Source organism: Diadema setosum, chromosome 1 (genome assembly GCF_964275005.1).
Source record: "Diadema setosum chromosome 1, eeDiaSeto1, whole genome shotgun sequence".
Classification (NCBI taxonomy): domain Eukaryota; kingdom Metazoa; phylum Echinodermata; class Echinoidea; order Diadematoida; family Diadematidae; genus Diadema; species Diadema setosum.
The window spans coordinates 3,957,595-3,984,429 of record NC_092685.1 but is presented as its reverse complement, the minus strand read 5'-3'; the positions used below and the strand labels follow the sequence as shown (position 1 = coordinate 3,984,429).

The 26,835-nt window shown below is 37.0% G+C and overlaps 1 protein-coding gene across 1 annotated transcript in view; it reads left to right on the top strand.

The window, feature by feature from the left end:
• LOC140246689 (mitogen-activated protein kinase kinase kinase 11-like) overlaps positions 1–26,835 on the top strand; it is an 83,207-nt gene that overhangs the window by 17,581 nt on the left and 38,791 nt on the right. Inside the window, exon 2 of the mRNA XM_072326031.1 lies at positions 13,971–14,151. Coding sequence (XP_072182132.1) covers positions 13,971–14,151 — 181 coding nt within the window. The remainder of the gene's footprint in view (positions 1–13,970; positions 14,152–26,835) is intronic.

Below are 26,835 nucleotides of genomic sequence, written 5' to 3'. Positions count from 1 at the left end.
TGTCTCACTGCCTGAAACTAAAAGTTGATTATTTGCTTTATATTCCACATCTAGGGTCCTAGATATTCCCATTTTATTCCACATCTGAAACCATTTTAGCTGTCTTAGGGTATCCTCAGGGCTTAGGCTACATATAGTTTACTTTGCTTTAGACGTATAGCATGTGCGTTGATGACAAAACAACGAATTTGCTTCGCACCCCGTTGCACTGTGGTCTATCACTTGACCCAGGTCAAATGATAGACCACAGTGCAACGCACTTTTATTTCGCGCGTACTCAAAATTGTAAGTTATATCACACGTTAGGACTGTGTGGACTAAGAGATCAGCGAAACAAAATGACTATCATCATCTAGAGTGTAACGAACTTTTATTCTCAGGTGATGTGATGGCAAAACTACGCTTTATCACGTGATCAGCTCTTGACCAATCCTAAAGCAAGATTCTTAGTATGTGGAATATAATGTACATTACACTTACAGGGTAATAATGATGCTTTGCATGGATAGTGTGGAGCAAGGCAGAAAGAAAAAATAAAGAAACAACTGTGATGGCTAAACATTTGACCCATGTATTGATCAATGATATGATATAATTTTTGTACATATTGTAACATCATTTGAAACATTTTTACATCTTCATGAATTAGGATCACACAAGAGTATAATGTGTCTTCAGTATTAGCTGTAAAAATCTTAAAACATTTCCAAGGTCTTGTTTTTCTTGTTCTTCTCTGATTCCTTCTCTTTCAATAAGAATGTACATTTCCAAAAATGAATACTCAGTAGTTGATAGATGATATTTATTATCATGATAATATGCAAATTTCAGCCCACACACATTTGGGCTAGAATTACAATCTTTTACCAGCATAAATAAATGATAAATTCTCAAAGAAGCAATCACTTTCAATGGAAAAAAAAAAGTATTTAAAATCATTTATCAAAATGAATCATCAATCTTTCAAATCCACCATTGCATTGGGGAAAAGCTTTGCAATACTTTTACTAGTGTCTTTAAAGTACCTGTATGGAATATATGCCATTGCTTTATTAGTGATTGTTGTACCTGTATGAACCCGTAAATTTCTGCACAACTACACTTGTATATTACTATAATGAAAAGCCAAGAGGTGTCAGTGTGCATGGCTACTTTGCTATTTATTAAACATGGCATACTACAGCAAGATGCAAAGTACATTCTCATGGGATGGCAATGATGTATGGTAGATGCAGTGTACTTTGTAAATTCATGGACATGGCAGGCTTCTGAAAAAAAAAAGACAACAACAACAACGACACACAGAGAGAGCGGGGCGGTACATGAAAGACGGCTGTAGCCTTATTAAGTGAGCATCATGGAATGATGCATAATTGCCAGTGCCCATTAGGGAGAGTCATGAAGCATTTTCCTTCTTTTTTTTTTTTTTCTTTCTCCCTTTTCAGGTCAAAGGCAAACTGTATGCATTCTTGAATGCATAAATTCCATACATGAATATCGGTGATATGATCCCCCCCCCCCCTAAAAGAAAGAGAAGGGGATGGGGTGGAATATATATATATATATATATATATATATATATATATATATATATATATATATGTATGTATATATATATATATATATATATATATATATATATATATATATATATATATATGTATATATATATATATATATATATATATATATATATATATATATAATATATATATATATATATATATATATACACGTGTGTGTGTGTGTGTGTGTGTGTGTAGTCGTGTATTGTGTGAATGTGTCAAAGGACTGAACAAGTGGCTATCATATTCCTGTGGAGTTGTATGTAGGGAATATTCATGCAATGAGGCCTGAAAAGCAAGTGGAAATGTGATGTATGCAATAATGGTGGTTCATTATCTACACCTTTATGAAGAATTAGACATTGAAGCAGACTAATAATCTGACTTAAGGAGGTCTGCCAGATCCAATTGTAAGTCAGTTCGATGTTACAACCATGTATCATCAATAGATCTATGGAGAATGCAGACTACACAATACATTGTAGTTTCCCATCCATTCCCATGTGATTTGCTTTATGCACTATAAGTAAAGTTTTCTAGGCTGGCAATTTATCCACGCAAAGGTCCTGTTATAATCTTGACCCATACTTCAAATGATGTTAATGGCACATTTATCTTTAGAATGATATCCCCTGAAATTACATTGTATACCTCACAACATTTAAAACATTTTAATGCACATTATATCCTTGGGAGACAACCAGGAAATAAAACTGATTTGCTGCAGTACAGCATGTATTAGATTCTAGGTTGACAGAAGTCATGAGCCTTTATGTCTGCAATATCAATGATTTTGCCTATTAGATTTAAAACTGTAAGAAACTCAAATGTTCTTGATGGACGTGGTTGATGAAGCATGCAGATAGTACTGTAGCTTGTTTGTAGATCATGTTGTTGTTGTCGTTGTTGTTGTGTGTGTGTGTGTGTGTGTGTGTGTGTGCACACTTACCCATGGTGGAAAACGAGGACACACACACAAACTTTACATTTAAAGTGAGTACACACAGAGAACCGAGGAAGTCCTCGGTTCGCAGACCACTCCAAACGGTCTGCTTTTGCATGTAGGGGTACATGTTTGTATGTCCTCGATTAGCATTATTGTAATAAGTCCTTGGTTATATGGTAATATAGGAATGAGTCCTCGGTTGACAAGAGTCCTACTCACACACAGGTCCTCAGTTATGTGGTAAAATTCTTGTGGGTAAAACAGGTCCTCAGTTTCTACCATAGACGCATATGTGTGTGTGTGTGGATTTTCCAAAGTTCCCTGTAACTTTTAACATAATACAGAGGCTAGGAGATGAAATTAAAAGTATCAGAAAAGAGCAAATTGATTACATTATTCTTCTGGTTTGTGGTACATCATATTATATTTAAAGTAACTTACCAAATGGCAAATTACAAGTGTAATTTCTTTCTTTCTGTAATGTTCCATATATGTGTAATTCTGTGTAAGTACATAAACATTGTGTAAAACACTTTGCAGACATGTTCACACCATTTTATACAATGTATGTATAAATCATATTACCACTTACAGCGTACGACTGTAGGCCTATATGATATGATACACATATTGTATCAATATGAGTGCATATTATCAGTGTATCATGTAGATACAAATATATCTATGTGAGCAGGAAATTAGTTTTTGGTGCATATTGGATCACAAGGAAAATGCTACTCCAGAATCAGGAGAGAAATAGCTCCTCTGGCCAGGTCAGTTTCAATGTGGAACATCGGTCTATTCCTGCTTGTGTTGCTGTTGTGCTAATCTTATTTTAGAGCCTTGGGCCAATGCACTGGCTGAAGTGATAAAGTGTGAACTAATTGACCACCATGCGTACCGTGGGAGAGAAGGAGAAAAATTGGGGGAAAATGGAAAGGGGAAAATACATCAAAAAGAGCACTGTGCCCTGCCTTAGAGGTTACAGTAGGTGTATTCGTACTGAGCATGGACTGATTAATCAAAGTGTCCCTGTAGAACAGTGTAGGAAGCTGATGCATGTTACACTGGAGTCTGTGCTACATTATATCTACAAGCAGACTGGTTTATCTCACATAGGAGAATCAATAGCACATGAAGTGCTATTATAGTCAATTACTGCATGCTTCGTCCGTGTACTAATTGATTCCCATGTAGCCCCAATCCCATAACTACAACTATGAATTGATTGTGTCAGATGAGTTGCAAGATCCATTTTGCTTGTGTGTTAATGTATAATAATTGAAACTATATATTAGACCTGTGCTATGAAAGCAAAATTGATTGATTGATTGAATTTATTGCCACTTCATGGGTGGAACACCCTGATCAGCAGAGCTGGTTTCCATCGGGGTCCACATACAAACAAAATTACAGTAAAATGCAAAAAATGCATACATCTTGAATAAAACAAATAATTATCATGAAAACACAACAATACATATAGAACGATACAAGACACATGGAACAAACTTAAATTCAGAAGTAAGATACATGTAACACAGCTATAGCAACTAATTATGGCAGTTACACCTTCAAATAGATTTAAAAAATGTTGATTCCATTACAATCCCTATATACAAGTATGATACACTGCACATCATTACACGATTATAGATTTACCAGTACATCAAACAACAATAAGTAAAAGCCATGCAAAGAGTACACAACAACAGAAAACAAATTTTCAAAAAGCAAGACACTAAATTAATGTAAATAAAATAAAACAAAATAATAAAAACAAAATTTCAGTTTAGCAATGGAGCAGTCATAAAATACAAATGCAATGAATCAAACAAAGTTATGAAGCAATAAAACATCTTCAGTCGGTGTATTTACATATCGCCTAAATGCCTCAAATGACATGGACGGAGTTACCGATCTTTCAATCTTGTTCCACAGTTAGTGCCTCCATATGCGAACCTACGCTTGCAATAATTGGTTTTGGGTTTAGGAAGTTTCAGTTGAGAATAGCCAGATCGTGTATTGTAACTAGTGTCACAAGAAATAAAGAGTTCAATGATGCGTTGGGGACCAATCTGCCTGACAGCTCTGCAGAGAGAGTGAGCTTAATTGTTTAGACCTGCAAACAAACAATCAAGATGTAGAGTGTCATACAAGTCGTTTGTAGGAAACATAGAGTCAACATGCAAGATAATTCTTAGAGAATGGTTTTGGAGAACCTGCAATTTGTCAGTTACGCTTTCCTGTATTCCCCCAGACTACATTAATAATTTATATGTCTTAATAATGTTGCAGAATTGAAAACACATACAGGAATTCATCTTACTCTGCCAAGTGCAAAAAGTTATTTGCAAAAAATATTTCCACATTTACTGTCATTCATCAGATGATTACAAGTGATAATGTTGCTTTCCAATTCATTGTACACTGTCAATGCAGTAGACTACCATGCGGTGGTACAATAACGAGTGCTAACTGGATTCTGAGAAACCAGTAATCTCATTAGTATCATGTGGTTGTGGTGCACACACACACACACACACACACACACACACACAAGCGTTTAGTAGTACTCACAGAGTACCAAAGCAGGGCAAACTGATGCAATGATGTCTGCAAAAATGATAATGAGCATATAAAAGCAGTGGAAAGTCAGATTATTACCAATTGCACGATTTTGTAAATGTTCAGCATTTCTACAGTGCTCTTTTTAAGAATGACCCTACTTACAAGTATGGTTTCACTGAAGAGAATTGAACTAAATCTTATTTGAAGGTTCATGTTATTGTCTATGTGGGTACACGTTGTAGAGAGAGATAAAAATGGCAAAATTGATTTGCAGTGTCTGGATACCTTACACACCACACTGACTCATTATTGGACCACAGAACTGCCTCAAACCGAGCTGCGATATTGCATGCATTCTGGAAGTAATCCCAGTGAGGTGCTCTTTCTCTCAGTCCCTTTGCCAAGTGTCTCTGTCCCTTCCCGTCTGTCCCCCAATCTTCCACTGTCACTGCATGCCATGTACTGGTATCTATTTCAAGCTGCAGGGAATCTCCAGCTTATCTTGCTCCAGATCCTCGCTGAATTTCATAATTTCATAATCTTAGGAGTTGTGTTCAGGGCTGGGGACAGCATTGTCACACTGTGGTATGATGATCAAGATGAGTGCAAGTGGCTGCAGTTTCACAGTGACTGGTGTTGTTCATTGATACTATATAAGTTAAATATGTTCAGGTAGAAAGTGTGGATCCTTCAAAATCTCCTCTTTTTTTTAAAAAGAATATTAAAGAATAATTGTGCCTCATATTTCTTTTTTTCCAACAGTGGACGCACACAATGGCAGTTTGTGTTTTCTGCATCTGAGAATATTTTTGACACTCTGTCCCCGCGTTCACATTGATCCCCGCGACGCGGGGACAGCCACAAGAGATCTTATCGTTTTTACTACTGACCGTTCACATTGGTATCTCATCTGTCCCCGAGCTGTGGGGGCATTTTGGGGCTTGGAGTGAGCTCTGCCACTTGAATCCAGGCATAGCGCATGCGCACATTTGATGACCACAGCTGGACGCTATCAATTGCGCGCCAAGGTCACTCTCCCCTCCAAATCTTGTCCCCGTACCCGACTTGCTTCGCGGGGATGAGGGGACAAGTCCCAGCGAGCGTTCACATTATGGTTTTTGAGGAGAAAGTCCCACAGCTCGGGACTTTCCCCATGTCGCGGGGACCAATGTGAACGCGGGGAATATATGGGGCAGATCCTGGAATCCATGAAGGAGGGGCACCTTTACAAAATTATAGGGGGTGTGCCCCATTTTTTAAAATTTCTTTTGTTTTAACAAAAATTAAAGGGGGCACATGCCCAGTGCGCCCTCAACTGGATCTGCCACTGTGTATACAGATTTTCTATTCTCATTCAATTCAATACAGTTCAACAATCATTAATTTCAATCAAAATACAATAACGTGCTTATACAACTGATACATTAGTTACAGAGCAAGATATTCTTTACACTAGTGTATATTAAACAAGATTTGTTGAAATTTTATAGGAATATGTAAACAAAGCAGTTAGAAAAAAAATTTAATGTAGATCTTATTGATAGGGTAGAGTATAAACTTGTCAAGAATTGCACTAGCTGAAAATGTTTGACCTTTGTAAAGAGACAATCAGCTGTGCATCACACCATTACCATCTGTTGAATATTTTACAATATTTGAAGAAGGGGAAGGGGCAAACAAGTACTGTAAGGGGTCAAAGGTTTGATACCCCCCTTTTGCTCAGTCTCTGTGGTTGGATGAAGCAAAGCCAGTTCAACTGTCTGATCTGTTGGAATTCCTAGGCTCACAATGAAACGATGGGTATTGAAGAGATACATGTTGTGAATGATTGTTGATATCTCAAGGCATTGGTTCTGGAAGAGCACATATCACAAGTCACTCCAGGCACAGTACAAGTTCAGTACAAGTGCAAATTTTGGATTAGAATGAATAGCAGTGTTTAGGCAGCTATTCTCTGTTTGACTACATTCATGATGTAGTTATTTGTTAATCATTTATTTTTGATACAGCAGTTGATGCAAACTAAAATCTTGTAATTACTATATGCCATATATTCAGATTTCACATGATATTTACACTATGATTTTTTGCGAATCAGGACTTTCTGGTAATATTGCGAGTGGTTAAATTCACAATCATGGAGCACAGAAATGAATATAAACATGAATGCATGCAAATCACAATCATGTAGAGATCAGAGTTGATATTTTCATGTGTTGTTTAATAGGCAAATATCACCCGATTCGCAAAATTTGCAAAAATAACTGACATAATGTATGTACAGTATGTGATAATTGTCTAAAAGATGTTATTTCCCAAATTGGTTATTCATTGGAATCTTCTATTGAGCTCTTGTGTGATGAGTTGCTGGAATCAAAGAAATTGAATAAGGAAAAGGTTGTTACTATATTTTAATTTTAGTGCATGCCTCCATTGTGGAACAAATACCAGTAATAGTGATACTCAGGAAAGCAAGCTTTGAGGGAGCAAGGTAAAGAAAGAAGGAAGTTACAAACTTTATCCCAATGCAAAAAATGTCTGTATGTGGCCTCTTGTGTTCTATAGATTTTGTCATCACATGCAGTATTTAGGAATTCAGAATCGCATAATAAGGTAAAGCCCCAATCTCATTATTTTGAAATGGCAGGAAACATTGATGCATAACATTTCTGAACATGCTGCTTCTGAATGTGTCATTGGTGTGACAGGAAAAAAAAAATCCCCTTTGTGAAATAATAGCAGGTAGACTAGAACTCTTAACACCTGAGATAAACAAAACCACCAATAAAAGCAAACAGACCAGGTGCATAATCTTCAGTAAATCCTCCATGCACACAAAATGGAGGCTTAGCCTAACCTGAACCCTCCACCCAAACATTGAGGACAATCAGTGCACTGTGTCTGAAAACCTGTAGGTTAGAGGTAGCAGCCGTCATTTGCATATAAGGGTGGAGATGTCCTACACAGATTTGACTTATTGTGCAGAGGCTTCAAAGGACATTTCTGTGCTATTTTTATCACAGCTTTCAAATCAAAGGTGCATTTCTTCGCAAAGTAACCTTTACGTTATAGGGAAATGCCACAGTGCTTTCGTACAAATTGGAAAAGGGTCGTTTGAACAGTGCTTTCATTTCTCACCCCTATGGCCCGTATACAAAGATGGCTTAAATTAGTCCATGGTTTATTCAAATTTCTTCTGCATTAATGCATGTGACAGTGTGCCCGCCAGGAGACTTCCAATGATAACTGCGCATTGGTACTCACATGTGTAGGGTACATTTATTTCACGCTTATTTTAGTCCATTGACTAAATTCATACCATGGTTTTGATTTAAACCACTTTTGTGAATATTGGCCTATGGGCTATAGCAAAGAGAGGCCCATTATGCTATAATGCACTGTTTTGACATTACATGCTATTGCTCAGATGCTATCCAGCAGAAATTGGAAAGGCTTGCCAGAGAAGAGCTATACAGTAGTTGTACCGTAAAGATTAATTTTATTCAGTTTGTGTCTATGCGTCATGTTGTGTTGAATGTAGTGAATGTAATACAGTAGATTCAATAATGAATAATGATTGTAAATTATATTAGCTGATAATTTTTTGATAGTGCTGAATAATTTGAAATGTGTAAATACTCTGTTTTCAATTGAATTTGTATCATATTTTTGTGAGCAAATGCTGCAATTCAGGTGTTTGGCTGCAAGAACATTTTTATCTATTAAACCATACCATGCCATATCATAGATTCAGAGCATCCGTATTGAAAAGAGACCAGCCTGTGCATCATGTACATGGATACGCCCACTACCATGAGCTGGAGTGATAGGCGAGTCTGATCTCCAGGGGGAGAGAAGTAAGAACCAAGAGTCCGCTATAATTACCCATCCACGGAAGGAGGGTTTACCCAGTCAGTGGCATTTATAAAGAGTTGTACACTTCTGTGGTGGACTTGGTCTGAAATGGAGACCTCCTCCCACCAAGGTGCATCATCAGGTTATATCACTGGTTTTGCTTCTTCTGGAGATGCTGCTCATCATCTTCATCATTTGTGCTACCGGTATCAAAAAGACTTGACAACACTTGGAAAATTTTGCAAAACGGGAGAAAAGTGAAGTTTATATTTCTGTCAATCATCTGAAATGACAGTATGTCCTTACAAACTCGGGAAGTACTCTCACTTGAGATGCATATATGCTGGTGATTTCAACTTCCAATTTTTCCCCACAATTCCGAGAAGATTTATCATATATATGCATTTTTGTTGTTGTTCTTAAAGGGAGAGTAAGCCTTTTCTAACTAATCATACATTCAAGTTATATATTATTTACATCTTTGTGCTGTAGTCTAGTGTAAACTGCAAAAAATTCACAATGATATTCCACATGTGAATTATGCCATGTCGTTAATACATTGGAACCAAGGAGGTACTAGTACCTCCTTGTTGGAACTGCCTGCTGGCTTACAGCTGCTGCTGCGCACCGCTGCACCATCTCCACTCGTATACCGGTACCCACATTGTAATTTTCAGGTGCCATGTACTGGTATCATGCGTGGACTGATGCATCGTGGGATTCAGGGAGAGAGTGTACAGATACCCCCCACGGAGGGCATATGTTCAGGGTTGATTGGGCAGTGCGTATTAAGTCAAAACATAGCAGACTACGGGAGAAAACGTGATTTGCATTGATTTCTCTCCACCTGCGCTGGGTTTCTCCCATATTGCACATGAGTTCCTTTTTAGGACCATATAGCTTTAGGACTAGATATTTATGTATGCATATGAATGTCTCCATGTGTGAATATCAACCTGTGTCAGGATGTTTTATGTTGAGTTTGTTGAAATTTGGGTATCAATACAACACTGTAACGCAAGATATATGAATTTGAAATTTTTGTGAATCGGAACCGATGGCTTTTTTCGTGCATGAATTTTTTGCAAAATATCACTTATACCACTGGTATTCAATGCATGTCGTGTAAACACAAACTTTTACATTAATTTTAGATATAAAACAACTGTTGTATCGGGACATCTCTGTTTAATTATCCCTATCAGTATAATAAAGAATATGTTTGTACACCAGATGTCATGTCATTGACTGTTTCAAGCAAACTTTAGCTAGCTCTCTGTGAAGAGAAATTTTTCCACCAACATAAAATTATGTCATAAAAATTAAAAAAAAAAAAATTCCTCTAAGACTCCAAGTTCTGATTTAGCACCATTAGTAATGCCTTTTGCATAAATCTACAAATGACATTGTGTATCATTCTGAAACTGAGCAGTAGCTCAAAGTTTTTAACCTTTAATGTATGGAAGTTGTAATTAGCATCAGTCTATGCCCATGCTGACAGTATTTGTTATTCCATAGCGATTGTGGTCACACAGCATTGCAGTGTCATATTTCAAAGTTGATTTTGATCTTTGGTCTGTCTTTCTTTCTATTTTTTTTTTTTTTTTTGGGGGGGGGGGAGGGAATTTAAAAGTACTGTCTGAATATTATCCTCTGTTCGCGTTCCCCTACCCACATGCATGCATTCAAGTACGCTTCCTCCCCCTCAATAGCCTCCCTTATAAAACTGATGCATGAAATTGAGCTGCCGCATGATGGGAAAAAAGAACCAGAGAATAACGGAGAAGATATTACGGTTTGATATAACAGCCCCATTCAATTCGTGCCCACTCAATCTGTCTTTGAAGGCATAGCTTCAAAGGTCATTGGAGCAGTTAAAAGCAAAGTCCAAGGTACAGGTACACTACACAGGGTGATGGGTGATATCTTCCAATGGTAAATTGGGATCCTTTGTTTATTTGTCTGGCTGCAGAATTTATGGAATTTTTGTGCCTAAAAGAAAGAAAGGAAGATAGAATAATCGATGGAAATGTGTGGAGTATGGTATGTTTATGCGGCTGATTAGTTTATGAAAACTGCGGGCAAATATGTATTATTCAAGGCCAGTTGTTGAAGTCAATATGCCATTCATGGTATGCCTTTAACCTTCTTCTTTCTCGTCCATGGAGTCCTACGACTTATAAATTGCTTGTTCCAAGACACAAATGATCAGTAAAGTGCAGTCAAAATTGCATTCTAGATTCTATGAATAACTAGGAATGTAATCCACATACACATGAATTCATGATTACATACACGTATATGCTAGCCATTATCCAAGCTTTTTGACAGATATGCAACAAAATAGAAGAATGGATTATGTACAGTGTATTGATACATTCAAAGAGCTAAGTAGAATAGGGTCAGTAACAAGTTTTGTTTTTCAAAAACAAAAGACTTGTTGCATAATGATGCATAAATTTGGTGACACGACATTTGCTCTTGACGTAGTTGCTCCGATCTTATTTCCTGCAAGGACTTAGGGTTAGGGTTAGGGTTGTGATAGGGTTTTAGGTTTGGTTTGATGTGAGGATTAGGATTAGGGATAGTGTTTTGTTTATGGGTGTAATTTATGTTTATCTTAGCTTGCAGATATTTTAGGCGTGTCTTCATCAGCCCAAAGTTCAAACTAGCGGGACATTTTGCGGTCTTAGAAAATAGCCCGATACAGCGAATGTGCGTCTTCATCAGCTCGAACAGCCTGCTTCGGGAAATTAGTCCGAAAATTGACGCATGCGCACTTTGCAATATTACTCTGCCTGGCTCGCGGTTCGAAAGTGGATTTCCCCGCTCAAAATCTCCTATATCACCGTATGTACGATTCTACAACCAGGGAGGTGAGCAGTACAGTAAATTCTCTCCAAAGGGATATTAATAACGCTACTCTTTCTTCTGTCCAGTGAGGCATCTTATATGAAATTAACGAATTGCAATGTTTAAACAAATCCAAAATGCACACAATCTGCAAGAATCTTCAGCTAAGGTATGAATAGAGTGGACCAGAAGAAGAAGTTTACCAAAAAAAAAAAAAAAAACAACCAGCTAGCATGCAAGGCACTGAGTTTTAATAGGGAGGTGAGAGAAATAACCTCCCTGGTTTTAAAGATGACAACAACAGTAGGCCTATAGTACACACATGTGATCCTTGAATACACCGTGCGTGTAATGTACTATACACAATCACTAGCTGCTTGTACATGCGCTTTCCATTGCCAGCTGGCGAACCAGAAGCGTGGAGGGATCGAGAAAATTTTGGGCTGATGGAGACGCACCCAAGATAGCGCGCTATTTCACGAATTAGCGCTCTAGTTGACGAACTAGACCAAGATTTTTTGGGAAATTTTCCCGATCAAATAGCGCGCTATCTGCGTCTTCACTACACAGATAGCGCGCTATTTTGACATCGGACTAGTTTGGTAACCGCAAGATAGCGCGCTATCTTGAAACTTCGGGCTGATGAAGACACGCCTTGTATGGGAGCAATTGTCACAGGAGCAAATGTCATGGTAACACAAACTCTGATAAATTGAGGAAAAGAAGGGAGATGGCTCCATATACAGTGTATATAATATATATATTTTTGTATAGTGTTTAAAGACCCTCTGCTTCCCAGCTGAAAACATATCTTTAATGGGTGATATGTCAATAGTCCTGCCATGTTGTTTCACATGTCATGTAAATGTCATTCGTAATACAAAATATGTTATGAATTGAAACACTGGAACTGACTGCACAATTTACTATTGAGAGTTGCATTTTACATAATTGCAAGGCAGCAGTTGGGATTTGTTTTTTGTTGTTGGGTGTTTTTTGTTTTTTTTTGGTGGGGGGGTCATTTTATAATAATTGCCTTGTAATGTGCAACATTTTTAGGGAAGATTTGCAGTGTGAATGATATAAGGCACCACGTATCTTCATGCACTGCTGTGCAGAAGAATACCATGCATTTCATACATACACATACAGTTTGCAGTACAATTGACATTCCAGCCAGTGTAGAGGGTGTGTTTTTGTGTGATCCAGGAATTTTGCAAGTGCAACAACAATGGCATTGTGCCTCTGTGGCAAACAGTGATCAAAGGCATTTTGAGGTCATTTCTTGGTGCTTTTTTTTTTTTTTTCATCTGAAGCCGAATGCCCTTTGTGCCTTGTTGTGTTGTTTGTATACCAATACTACTATTTATGCTGTCACTTTGGAATCTCCTGGTGGATGGTTTTATGGGGGTTTTGATTTATTTTGTCCAAAAAAAATGAAATGACTAGAAATGATTGCTTCTGCAACAGGGATGAAAGTGTGCGATCAACTGATTTCCCTTGTCAACTGCATTTTCAAATTCCTCTCAACTCCCTCAAGTTTGATAAGTTTTGATGCAAAACATTTTGTTTATAAAGGTAATCATGTACAAGTCAACTGTACTGATTACGAGAGGAATCTCACATATCTGCACACTATTTATTGATTTGGGGAACAGTCAGGACTGGTGTAGAGCTCTCAGTTAAAGGGCTGTTTACTTACTCAAAGTTGATGAGAGTGACAATGAATAGGAGAGGGGTGCAAACAATAATTCAAGCCTTCATGAAATTCTGACCTGTATAATCCTAATTCTGATGTTACTGATCACTGGCTCATTACTTCGCCAATTTTTTTTTTTTTTTTCTCTTTGTCAGTCACATCACAAATTTAGGGACTGCTCTGATGCTGAGAAAATGTTTCTGGAACGTATAACAAGGAATTCTTCTTTTCTACTGCTACTCCCATATTTTGTGACTTTGTAACACTATCCATACATTTCAGACGATACAATCCAACAATTTCCACTACATGTTTTGTGATTTTCAGTTTGTTGGATAACATCTTGGTATCCGTTGTATAGTGATGACACCTTGTACCTGTAATCCATTGGACTGATCCAAGAATTAGAGGATGAAATGCCAAAGTGCCAAGCCATAGCATCATCTCACTTTTATTTTTCTGTTGTCTCTTTCCCTCACAGTTCTCCTTGACCAGAAGGTCGAGCATAGCAACATGTACAACATCCAGCTGAAAATCACCGACTTTGGCCTGGCGCGGGAAATGTACAAAACAACGCGGATGAGCGCTGCAGGGACGTATGCCTGGATGGCTCCCGAAGTAATCAAGATGTCGCTGTTCTCGAAGAGCAGTGACGTGTGGAGGTATGTGAAAAACTCGGGTGTGATTTAAGGTGGCCAACTTTTCCTTGGCCAGTGAGTGGGTTGTGATCCGTGTAATTGGTTGCTTCAGTGTCTCTCGTAGGGATGTCTTCATTGGCTTGGCACCTTTTGGTCAGAATGCAAATGATTTTGGTGAAGAGCAGAAACCATGAACATACTTATAATTACCAGTTCAATGTACACACCATACTGAGATCTCCAGTATACAAGTAAATGAACATAATTGAGGTCGAAGTAAAAGCAGTGTTCCTCTGTAAGGCTTTTCTTAGTCTTATGGGGAATGGTAGAGTGGAGTTGGCTCTTCTCTTCTAATTTGTGCATTGGCAGATTGTTTTGATCTTCTGTGTTATCATTATGTCATTCATGATTTAACTCCAGATCAATTCTATTTTCATGAAAGCCATAGATGTTACCACTTGTGACATTCAGTGTGGCATAATGCAAACGTGGCACACAGGGATCATGTGTGCCTCTTGATTCAGCCATCTCCTGCTTCACAGATAAACTCTAATCTGATGATAGCTAGAAGCCCAGGAGTTGTGGCACAGAAGTTAAGACTATCCTCTATCCTACATGATGTGCATTCATGCTCCTTTAACGTAGCAGGTGATAAGAATACTTCATGGTGATTTGAACAAGCTCTTTCAGAGTTGTGTTGCCCCACCCCTTCCCCTCAGTGTGAGGTAGGTGATAATTCTGCCTTGACATTTTCTTGGCTACAGCCCTCCTCTGCTCATCAGCCTAATGCCAGTATCAAGTGCTGATGGGCAAACATAAGTGGGTATGGAGTCACTTATGAAAGTAGATTTGGGTACTTCACGCTGATCACAGCTTCCAACAATGAGGCAGAAAGAATTCAGATCATGTTTGTGTAAGTAATGGAGGGCTCCATCCACTTTGAAAGTAAGGGTGTGGAAGCAAAGCTCATTAATGTAGGGAGTATAAGGTAGGTAGGGATAATACGTAAACAGAACAAATTGTCATTGCTACATTGAAGCACAGCTATGTAAAAACACAGCTTAATAAAGAAAGGTTGTTACCTCCGCCAAGGGAGGAGGTTATGTTTTCATTACCTTTGGTTTGCTAGTTAGTTTGTTTCGTTTTTCCGTGTGCAAAATAACTCAAAAAGTTGTGCACAGATTTGGATGAAACTTGCAGGGAAGGTTTAGAATGACACAAGGAACAGATAATAACATTTTGGTAGTGATCTGGAAATTCTTATGGATTTTTTTTGAAGGATTTTCAATATTTTGGCAGGTAGGGTCAATGAACTTGGGAGTTCAAGCTGCGCTTTTTTGAGGTTTTCGTACGCGCACTGAAGTGCATGCTCTAGTTTCTGCTAGGGCGAGGTGCGCCGCGCAGCTGAGGGTTTATGATGTAACAAAGACTTCTATATTGGGAAATAGGGTGATTTTTCAGCATGCATACGTATGGGTGGAAATCACTGATCTCTATGGAAGAGCAAGATCAGTGGAAAGTAGCTGCTTGACGGAGGTCTGCGCTCTCAGAGTGCTTTTCTAGTTATTTATGTAGTTACAACCTTGTAATATTTGTCAAAAATACAACATCATCATATACTGTATATGACAAATATTTCGCGAGGTTTTTATTTTCGCTAATTTCAGAGTCGGGTGCTATTCGCAAAATTAAAGACACGCAAAAATAATGACTCTGATCCAGATATGAATGTGACACACACATGATACATTTCCCCGTTCAGTACAGTACTCCACGACCGTGAATTTTACCACTTGCGAAATTGTCGGAGAGTCCCGATTCGCAAAAATTTAGACTCGCTAAATATATGGCGTATACAGTATTAAGCATTTGTTCATTTTCAAATAGGCTGAAGCTGGGTGCTATTTGTTCCATATGTGGCATTTTTAGTACATTGATTGTTATGTTACATTTATGTTTTCTTTGATAATTAGTTGTTCTAAGGACATACAAGAATTTTTGATCTTGTGTTATATCTATATAAATGATAGTTCATATTTGGTCGTTCTAAAAAGGATACATGATAATCATGTTTGTTAAGTATATTAAGTTTTATATGACACAAATGTGAAGAATCCACAAATTAGTGTGTAATTTTATGCAAAAAAAGAAAAATTATTTTCAAAAGTATCGGATGCATTGATTCCCTTTTTGTACTGGTAGCTGAAAATTTCATTCCAGTAATCATACAACTTGCTGTATTATATAAATAAATGACATCAATTTTTTTTTTTTTTTTTTTTTTTTTTTTGCTGTTGAAAGTGAGAATCAATATCCCAGATATTCCTGTTTGTTTTGCGTTACACACTTTCAGCCCAGATATTCATTTATCATAGCAGTTGGAGTATCAAAGATGTTCTAGATTGATAGATTATTTCAGTAGTAGTAGCCTGCTAAAGAGTAGGTGTACTGTCTTGCAGTAATAAAATTTGCTTTTAGTGTCAGGCTAGTGAAATGTCATGATATTTTTCGCCACAATGGCAAGCATGGGTACACACACACACACACACACACACAATGCCGTGGAGCAAAAACAACAACAATAATAAAAGATGATAGTTTCTGCAAGTTTTTCAGTGATGGATCACACACTAACTGGTTCACAGCCAGAAAACAATCAGGTTCCTTGTTAGCAAAGTATTCTTATGGAAGAGCAGCAATGATTTTTGTGGTCATTGAAACATATTGTAAGGTTATTTATTATTGGTCACGGTTCAGCTCAAAGTCCTCATTAATTCACATTTAGGAGACCCCTGTGTGTGTGTGTGTGTATGTGGGGGGAGGGGGTGGTGACAAGTTTCTTATTTTGCAAGTTCAAATGCCTGCCCGATATTTGCAAATAATGAACCTTTGGTACTACTATGAATTAAGAGCTATGTGAGGAATGTAACTAAGTGTAGGTAAGTTCAGTGAACACATTACATCTGCAAAGAGCGCATTATAGCTATTGTAAATTTGTTTCAAAAGAAATAACAGAAGGGGTAATTCCCTAAAATATTTTCTGCAAAGCATCACTTTTTCTGTACATTTGGGATTATGAGAACCAACAAACAAGAAGCAAATATGATATATATTCATTTGAAAGAATGGCTGTTGTGAAAGTTTCTGCAAATGCACAGTAGGTATGTCTGATTTATTTTATTTTAAAAAAAAATGCAATTCTGCCCCAAAAATGTTGAAAATGTCTAACTTTTGTCAAAATATCACTACATAAAAGGTAAAATTTCTTATGGTTGTCCTAACATGCACAAGTTTAGGAACACTTTAGCAGATTATTTTCTTTTAGCCATTATCCTGCCTAGCAATAATTAACAATTTCTTCATTACCCTACCCCATACAAAAGCTTGATTGACAATATGAAAGAAATCTTCAAGATTGACATACAACTGTAGCATCATGTCATGTAATGACAGACATTCTCTCATTTAAAGAAGCTCCTTAATATATCACATATTCAAGAGTAAATTGCCTTCTTTGTTTTGCTACTCCTGTCAACTGTATTTTTATTTCCAGAGTTCATTAATTAATGTTTTGTGTATATTTTATGTTTGGGCATCACTTCCTAAATAATGATAACTAGGCACTTTATGTACATACTGTTGTGTTGCCGCTAGGAAATGCGACTGAGATATTTATCTGTTTGAGTAGGAGGTTTGTACAGTATTAATTACACAAGGAATTATTTCATTTACAGAGCTATCTATCTACTGAAAATAGCATTACACGACAAGCAGTTTCTGTATCAAACATCTTAGAAAAGACTTTGAACCGATTGAATAATACAATTCAAGCAATACACAAGCACCAATCATTTTACAATGTGTATGGGCGTTGTATGTGAATACTCTGTAGTTCAATCACCTTTTTTTTATCTTATATATCATCTTCACTCTGACATTTGTGACTGAAATTGAAAAAGCTCTTGTAACAGGGCATATAAGACCTGTACTTGTGAGAAGCAAAGTGTATTATCAAGCTCTGACTTGGAAAAAATACCAAACGTACGCCTCTGTTGAGGGCGGTTCAGAGCAAGTGGATTTTTTTTAATGACGTCAAATCTTTTCTCATCCAGGCTAGAAAGTCAGAATCTGCCCACTGGTTGGGCAACAAAGCAAACAATAGGTGGCAGAGTGCAAAGTGGGGTGGCTTTGCAACAGGGTGCTTGTACATAGAGTCCTATGCATGTTTGTCTGCATACCTTTGAAGGTGGTGTAGTGATGTAGTAATGACAGATGTTTGTAGATGTGCATAAATTCGTAGGTGTTTTTACCTACAGTCTGTATGGAGCGTCCATCATTTTAACAGATAGGAAAAGTAAGTAGATGTTGAGGAAGTGGCTGACAGTGTGTTAGTAGCAAGATAGAAAAAAGAAAATACTTGCCCAGAGAAAAATGATATATACAGTACAATGTACAATAAGTGTATCGGTCAGTGTTTTGTTGTCCCCGCCGAACGAGTTCGAGCAGGGGACTATGAAACGGGCTCCGTACGTGTGTGTGTCCGTGTGTCCGTCTGTCCGTCTGTCTGTGCGTCCGTGTGTGATCAAAATGTTCAAAATGCTACTCCTTCGCCATTTCTAACCCGATTTTGATTCTGTTTGCTTTATATGATAGCACTACATGGGAGCTTTGAAACTTCTCTACAGAATTTCAGTTGTGACCTTTGACCTTGACCTTTGACCTATATTGTACATTTTTTTTTGATATTAAAACTGATTCAAGTTTCTTTATTTTACCAAGCAAAGAAGATATAAAAACAAACAAACACATACAACAACATTAGAATACAATTACAAAATATCAGTTAAACAGTGTAAAAGGAATTGCTGTGGTAGGCAGCAGCCAGAAAGGAAATGTCCCTTATTTTCAGCTGACCTAAAAACACTCGTTAAATTTCTGTTACCAATGTGTTCGAAGCAAGACTAGTAAAACATAAGAACAAGACAAGACTAAGACATAACAATCAACACACAACGACAATAACAAACACCTGATGTCTCAAAACGTAAAGGGTAAAAACTGATAATCTAACTTAAATGAATTTGGTTGTAATTATTGAAGAGAATTTTTTTATAACCAGACTTAAATATATTCAATGAGTTAGCATTGCGTATTTCAAAGGGGAGAGAATTCCACAGAATAGGACCACTGTAAAGAATAGATCGTTGATAAAAAGATGTACGAGATAGAGGTAGGTGAAAATCACTCGCGGTTCGCGTATTGTAATTATGAATTTGATTATTGTATGTGAAAAAGTCCAAAAGAGTTTTTGGTAATATAAAGTTCTTACATAAATACATAAAAATCCCCACTTGGTATTTATACATATCATTCAACTGCAATATTTTCAGGGATAAAAAGAGTGGTGGGGTATGGGCAAGATAAGAGGCATGGGCAATGATTCGTATTGCACGTTTTTGAAGTAGTAATAGTCTTTGAATATGACATTCATGAGCATTACCCCAAACAATTATTCCATAATACAAATAAGGTAAAATTATAGCACTATAAATTGATTTCAAAACAGAATTCGGGAGAAAACTAAGTTTGTACATTACACCAATATTTTTTGATAATTTATTACAAATATAATTAATATGATTTGACCAATTCAACTTAGTGTCTATAAAAACTCCAAGAAATTTCAGTGAGGAAACTTGCATGATTTGAGAACCACACATATTAATAGATACAGTATCAATGTTAATTTTTTTCTTTGTAAATGTCATAAAATTAGTTTTTGTTATATTGATTAATAATTTGTTCATTCGCAGCCAACTTGTAACATATTGCAATTCCTTATTAAAAACCTCTTGTAAAGAATCCATATTATCATGAGACAAAAATATACTTGTGTCATCGGCAAATAAAATGCATTGTAAAATATTAGAAACATTCGGCAAATCATTTATATATAAAAGAAATAAAATAGGCCCAAGGATCGATCCCTGGGGCACTCCACATCTTATGTTTTTATATTCAGAAACATTCTTATCAATTGATACAAACTGCTTACGATTACTCAAATAACTTTTAAAAAGATTTAAAAATTTTGCTTCAAAATGCTACTCCTTCGCCATTTCTAACCCGATTTTGATTCCGTTTGCTTTATATGATGGCACTAGGTGAGGGCTTCAAAACTTCTACACAGAATTTTGACCTTTGACCTTGATTTTTGACCTATATTGTACATTGCCTACAAAATGCTACTCCTTCGCCATTTCTAACCCGATTTTGATTCCGTTTGCTTTATGTGATGGCACTAGGTGAGGGCTTCAAAACTTCTACACAGAATTTTGACCTTTGACTTCTTTGACCTTTGACCTTGATTTTTGACCTATATTGTACATTTTGCTACAAAATGCTACTCCTTCGCCATTTGTAACCCGATTTCAATTCCGTTTGCTTTAAGTGATGGCACTAGGTGAGGGTTTCAAAACTTCTACACAGAATTTTGACCTTGGACTTCTTTGACCTCTGACCTTGATTTTTGACCTGTATTGTACATTTTGCTACCAAATGCTACTCCTTCGCCATTTCTAACCCGATTTCGATTCCGTTTGCTTTATGTGATGGCACTAGGTGAGGGCTTCAAAACTTCTACACAGAATTTTGACCTTTGACTTCTTTGACCTTTGACCTTGATTTTTTACCTATATTGTACATTGGCTACAAAATGCTACTCCTTCGCCATTTCTAACCCGATTTTGATTCCGTTTGCTTTATGTGATGGCACTAGGTGAGGGCTTCAAAACTTCTACATAGAATTTTGACCTTTGACTTCTTTGACCTTTGACCTTGATCTTTTTACCTATATTGTACATTTTGCTACTAAATGCTACTTCGGCGGGGACATATATTACGCACCGCGTAATTTCTACTTTTCCTTGTTATTATGTCTTTTTGCGTGGTAAAAATATTTGATTATTACCTCCACATCAAGGAGGTTATGTTCTCGTCTTTGTCTGTGTGCAAAATAACTCAAAACAGTTGTGAAAAGATATGGATGAAACTTGCGGGAAAAGTTGATAATGACACAAACAACAGATGATTGAATTTTGGTAGTGGTCTGGGATTTTTTATGAATTTTTGAAGGATTTTTCATCTTCTGACAGATACAATATAGGGTCAATGAACTTAGGAGTTCAAGCTGAACATATTCAAGGTTTGCATACGCACACTGAAGCGCGTATTCTGCTCCGATGAGATACTGCGCTGCTGAAAGCTAATGACATTTAAGCAAAAGACTTCTTTTGGAAATTGGAAAATTGTCAGCAGAGGTCTGCGCTCTCTGAGTGCCTTTCTAGTTTTGTTTTGTTTTTTGTTTTTGTTTTTTGTTTCATTCTTTAAGAACCCTACATTTTCATGGGGCAAGTGCTTTCATGAGCAAATAGTTGTGCTGGATAGAAGTTACATTCCAACTTTCTTACACTTTGTCATGGCAGACTGTAGATTATTTTGAAATGTGGATTGCATTCCTTTATTGTAGACTGAAATATATCATCAGTGGCAAATAGCATATTACTGGTTATGTACCAAATGACAAGTGTGGCATGCTGTTATGTACACAGAAGTAGTGGAATCAGTGACATCCACACATTTGCGGAACATGTTCATATGTAAATAGCTGACAAATTAAGTGAGATATTCTTGCTGGCCACCTAAAATAACAGCAGTTTGTGAGTTACCAATGAAACCGTTCTTGGTGACTGCATGATTTCATTGTCCGCCAAGTGTGCCCATTTCTGGCTTGGGCAAGGGGAAGTACATAACCTTCAACTTGTCACTGTGCTTTGCCTGTTTAACACTGTAGAGTCTGTAGTAGAGAAGTGAAGAAAAGTAGTGCAATAAATTGTAGCACATGTGATAACTGATGTTGCACTTTCCAACTCCTGAGATAGTCAGACCTCATAAGATCATGTGTCAAAAGTAAATCTGGCATCAACGTATTGCAGTGTATTACATTCACACCAAAATGAAAAAGCACTTCCTACTTGTAAGTACAATGCCCTTAATTTTGCTCACTCTTAAAGAGCCATAATTTCAGAGAATTTTTTTCTAGAGAGATTGTTGTCTAGTGTGGAAGCATAGCATACATGTAGGTTGGCATGCCATTTTACCATGCACTGGGATACAGAAGGATGATGCACAAAATTTCATTTGCGATCATTATGATAGGCAGTTAGGGGAGAGCATAAAATACTAATCATTTTATGGGTAGAATTAGCATTCTACAGGTTTGATGCACGAATCTATGGTCTTCATTTTTCACCCAGAGTCCCTTGTGTGACGCAGGTCCACAGTCAATTTGTATGAAGGGGATGTCATGATCAATATGCCATTCTACAGCCTGTGTGCTGTTTAGAGAAACCATCGAAAAACTTGACACAACATGAATATTTCCTTTCAATCATAATTATTTTGGGCAGACACTTAACATGCCAGTGATATCAAAGATTCAGCAGACAAACAAACAAACAAACTACAGAAAATAAATATGTCAGTGATCAGAAATACAGTTAAACTCGCCTAAGTCGACATCGCATATGTCGAATAATCGCGCAAGTCGATAATTTTAAAAAGTCCCGATTTTTCCCCATTGACTTACGTGTATTAATTCACTCATAAGTCGAATTTTTTAAGTCGAATACTCGCTTAAGTCGATGAAATTCCAAGAACACTTTCACGGAAAAGCCATTGAATTCACTGTGCCTAAGTCGAATAAGATTTTATTGTGTAATAAATCACTGTCAAAATCACGAGACGCCAGTTTTTGTTTACATACAGTAGGGTTGGACCTACTACTAATCGACCGCCTAATGTTTATTTGCTTGATAAGAATATTTAACACTGAAATTCACGTAAAAAACTTGACCTACGTGATTGAGAAAATCCAGCTCTATCAAATGCCGTTGTTCTCTTTTCGATTCGAAGTTTCAGTGCAAAAATATCGCCGACGAACTTGCGTGGCCTCGTTTCAGCTCCCCGCGGTAAATCGCGTTTTAGGATCGACCGCTGATTTTGCATTGACAATGCACGTAAACCGAGTCGTATTGAACACCGTGTTGTACGAAGCTTTTTAGAAGCCTTTTAGAAACTTCCATAGACATTATATTGTGCTGTCATTACGATTCGGTGAAAATATTCATTCGAAATTTTGTCCTTGATTAAAACCATTAATGAACAGGGAATTATCGCGTTTTCCCACACCATCCTAATCTACATTCAAAGCCAATCCATTTTTATGTTTTATGCGCGCAGAGAAGTGCGTACTAAGTGTTCAGTGCGCGAATTATACGCGGTCGGTTTCAATAAGGGTGGTCGATATGTAGTAGGGCTACCATATATTACTAGTATACCAAAAGAAACTGCGTAAATAAACATGATTAACGTTTCATTCACGCAAGCGGTTTCACCTGAATCATTAGTAACGCAAACTAACGATCGGGAAAATTAACGTTTGTAGCAACGATGAGTAACGACCCCTAGCGCAAATTAACGATGTTTCGTTAACATTAACGATAGTTAACGCAAGAACTCACGCGAGATTTTGGTTTTGTAACGAGACCTGGTGAAAGGACGACGTAGCCCCTGCCGAGTGTAGCGATCTATGCCTTATATTTAGCGGAGTCTTTTCGCGAATCGAATCACGATTTCGCGAATGGTTAATTTGCGACCGGGGTCACCAAAAACGCACGCCGGGCCACCAAAAAAGCCGAATGTTTGCCTTCAGTTTTGGAAATGAAGCGGTAACAATCGGTTCCATAAGATGCTGAATAAATGTCAGATGTTTGCTCTTTTAATTTTGGAAATGAATAACGGTAATATTCGATTCCTTATAATACTAAAATAAATGTCGGATGTTTGCTTATACTTATGGAATGTCAGGGATTTGATTTTGCGTTCGGAAATGAATAAGGATAAAAAAAAAGTATCCGGAAGATGCTGAAATAAATGTCGAATGTTTGCTTTGACGTTCGGATATGAAAAATAATGATATTCAACTCCATACGATGATAAAATAAATGCCGGATGTTTACTCTTACGTTCGAAAGTAAATAACAATTACATTCAGCTCCGGAAGATGCTAAAGTAAATGTCGAATTATCCCTTTGAGGTTCGGAAAGGAATAACAATAATAATCAACTTCGTACGATGATGAAATAAATGTCGGATGTTTACTTTTACATTCGAAAGTAAATAACATTAACATTCAGCTCCGGAAGATGCTAAAGTAAATGTCGAATTATCCCTTTGACGTTCGGAAATGAATAACAATAATACGACGATGAGATAAATGTCGGGTGTTTGCTTTTACGTTCGAAAGTAAATAGCAATAACATTCGGCTCCAGAAGATGCTAAAATAAATGTCAGATGATTGTTTTTACGTTCGGAAGTGAATAGCAGTAATATTCTTCTCCATACGATGCTAAATAACTGTCGGATGTTTGCTTTTAAATTTCGAAATGAATAACAGTAACATTTAGCTGCGTTTGATGGTAAAGTTAATGTTTGATATTATTTATATTTGACATTATTAATGAATAACAATAGTATTCAACTCCGTCCGATGATAAAATGAATGTCTTATGTTTGCTTTTATGTTCGAAAGTAAATAGCAATAACATTCAGCTCCGGAAGATGCTAAAATAAATGTTGAATGTTTGCTTTGGCGTTCGGAAATGAATAACTATAGTATTCAACTCAGTACGATGATGAAATAATTGCCGAAAATTCGCTTTTACGTTCGAAAGTAAATAGCATGTAACATTCGACTCCTGAAGATGCCAAAATAAATGTCAGATGATTCATTTCACTTTCGGAAGTGAACAGCAGTAACATTCGGCTCCTTACGATCATAAAATAAATGTCGGGTGTTTGCTTTTGAATTTGGAGATCGAATAACGGTAATATTCTGCTCCGTACGATGCTAAAATAAGTAACAGATTGTTTCTTTTACATTTGGAAATGATTAACGGTATCAATCGGCTCATTTAGATGATGAAATAAGAAGCGGATGTTTGCTTTCACGTTCGGAAATGAATGAGGATGATATTCAGCTCCGTAAGATCCTAGAATGAATGTCGGTTGCTTGTTTTTACATTTGAAAATGATTAACGGCAACATTCGGCTCCGGAAGGTGTTAAAATACTTGTAAATGGTGGATGATTGCTTTTACAATCAGAAATAAATAACGGTAACTTTCGGACCGAACGTAGGACCGATTTAGTTTTGCTTTTTTTTTTTTTTTTTTTTTTTGTTCGGGCCACCAAAAAATAAAAATCAATCATTTTGGGGCCACCAAAATAAAAGTTAGTGTGGAGCCCTGGCCTGCATCAATGTGGATAAAGTGTCTTGCTGAAGGGCAAATATCGGGCACACCGCTCCAGCTCTCGGCTCCAGAGTAGACAACATACATGTACATTATACATATGTACGTGTGGTGTAACTTTAAGTCGATTTTTTTCGACTTACGTACAAGTCGAAACTCGCCTAAGTCGATGTGTTTTGCTCAGTCCCGAGAAGATCGACTTATGCGAGTTTAACTGTATTAAGATTAAAAACAAAACAAATTCACCCCCATACTCTGTCCTCCCACACATCTTTTCCTGATGTCAAAATTTTGTCATGTTCATGTGGTTGGTTTGGTAGCATTTTTTTTTTTTTTAAAGAGCAATCTGTTTCAGTTGCCAGCCCCTTTAGTCTACTGATCACACACTTATAGTGTTGGGATTGATGGCTACTATCATGTTATTAATTGTCGAAAGTATTTTTGCTTGTTTCACTTGAATTACACACGTGTATATCTGTTACCAAACTATACTACTGTCTACTGTTTCCTTTTCACTACTATTAACTACTGCTGATATGGGCCTAACTACTCTTTGAAATTGTTAGAGAATATATGAAAATTTCCCCATGTGATAATGCAATGGATTGGCAATGCACAGAAGATGTGGGCAGCCAATCTGCCATGGATAGACTTTAAATCCAGCTAACGTGGTATCAAATGCACACTGAGTTGACTTGAATCACGCGATAGATTTATTTTCGATGGACTGTATGTGGCACCATCTCAAGGTCACAGTATTGACCGTGCCAGTGTTCACCCCGCCTTCGAGGAATCTACTTATGGCAGAAGGGCAGGTTTACAGGAGGCAAAGCCGGTATATAAAATTCATGCCCAGTGCATACCAGTCAATTAAAGCTAACCGTGTGTGGGCCCAACTGGTCATTAATGACAATAATTTGCTGAAAAAACAAGGTGCATTCCCTGTCAAGGGGCCAATATAAGAGTAGGAGATGATCTAGTCATTAAAGAAACTGACTGTGACTATTTACTGCATCTTGAGTCATCTCTGTCTCTTTTTTATGTTGTTGTTATTTTAGGCTTGGAGTCTCCTCGGTGGTAGGTCTTTTCTTTTAATGTTGTGTGCGTGAACGATCTTGTCTGCAGATAGGGAAAAAAAATGAGTTCTTCTTTGAATTATGTAAATCATAATAAGAATAGGGGAAAAAATAGATTTAAGAAAAATTGACTAATGCATTATTTTCTGTGATTGAATTATTAACTTGCTGTGTCATAGTAAAGAGAATGAGGTTGAAAGGAAACATTTTTATTAACTCTTTCAGGATTATAAAAATTACGGATTGGTGTCGGTCATTAC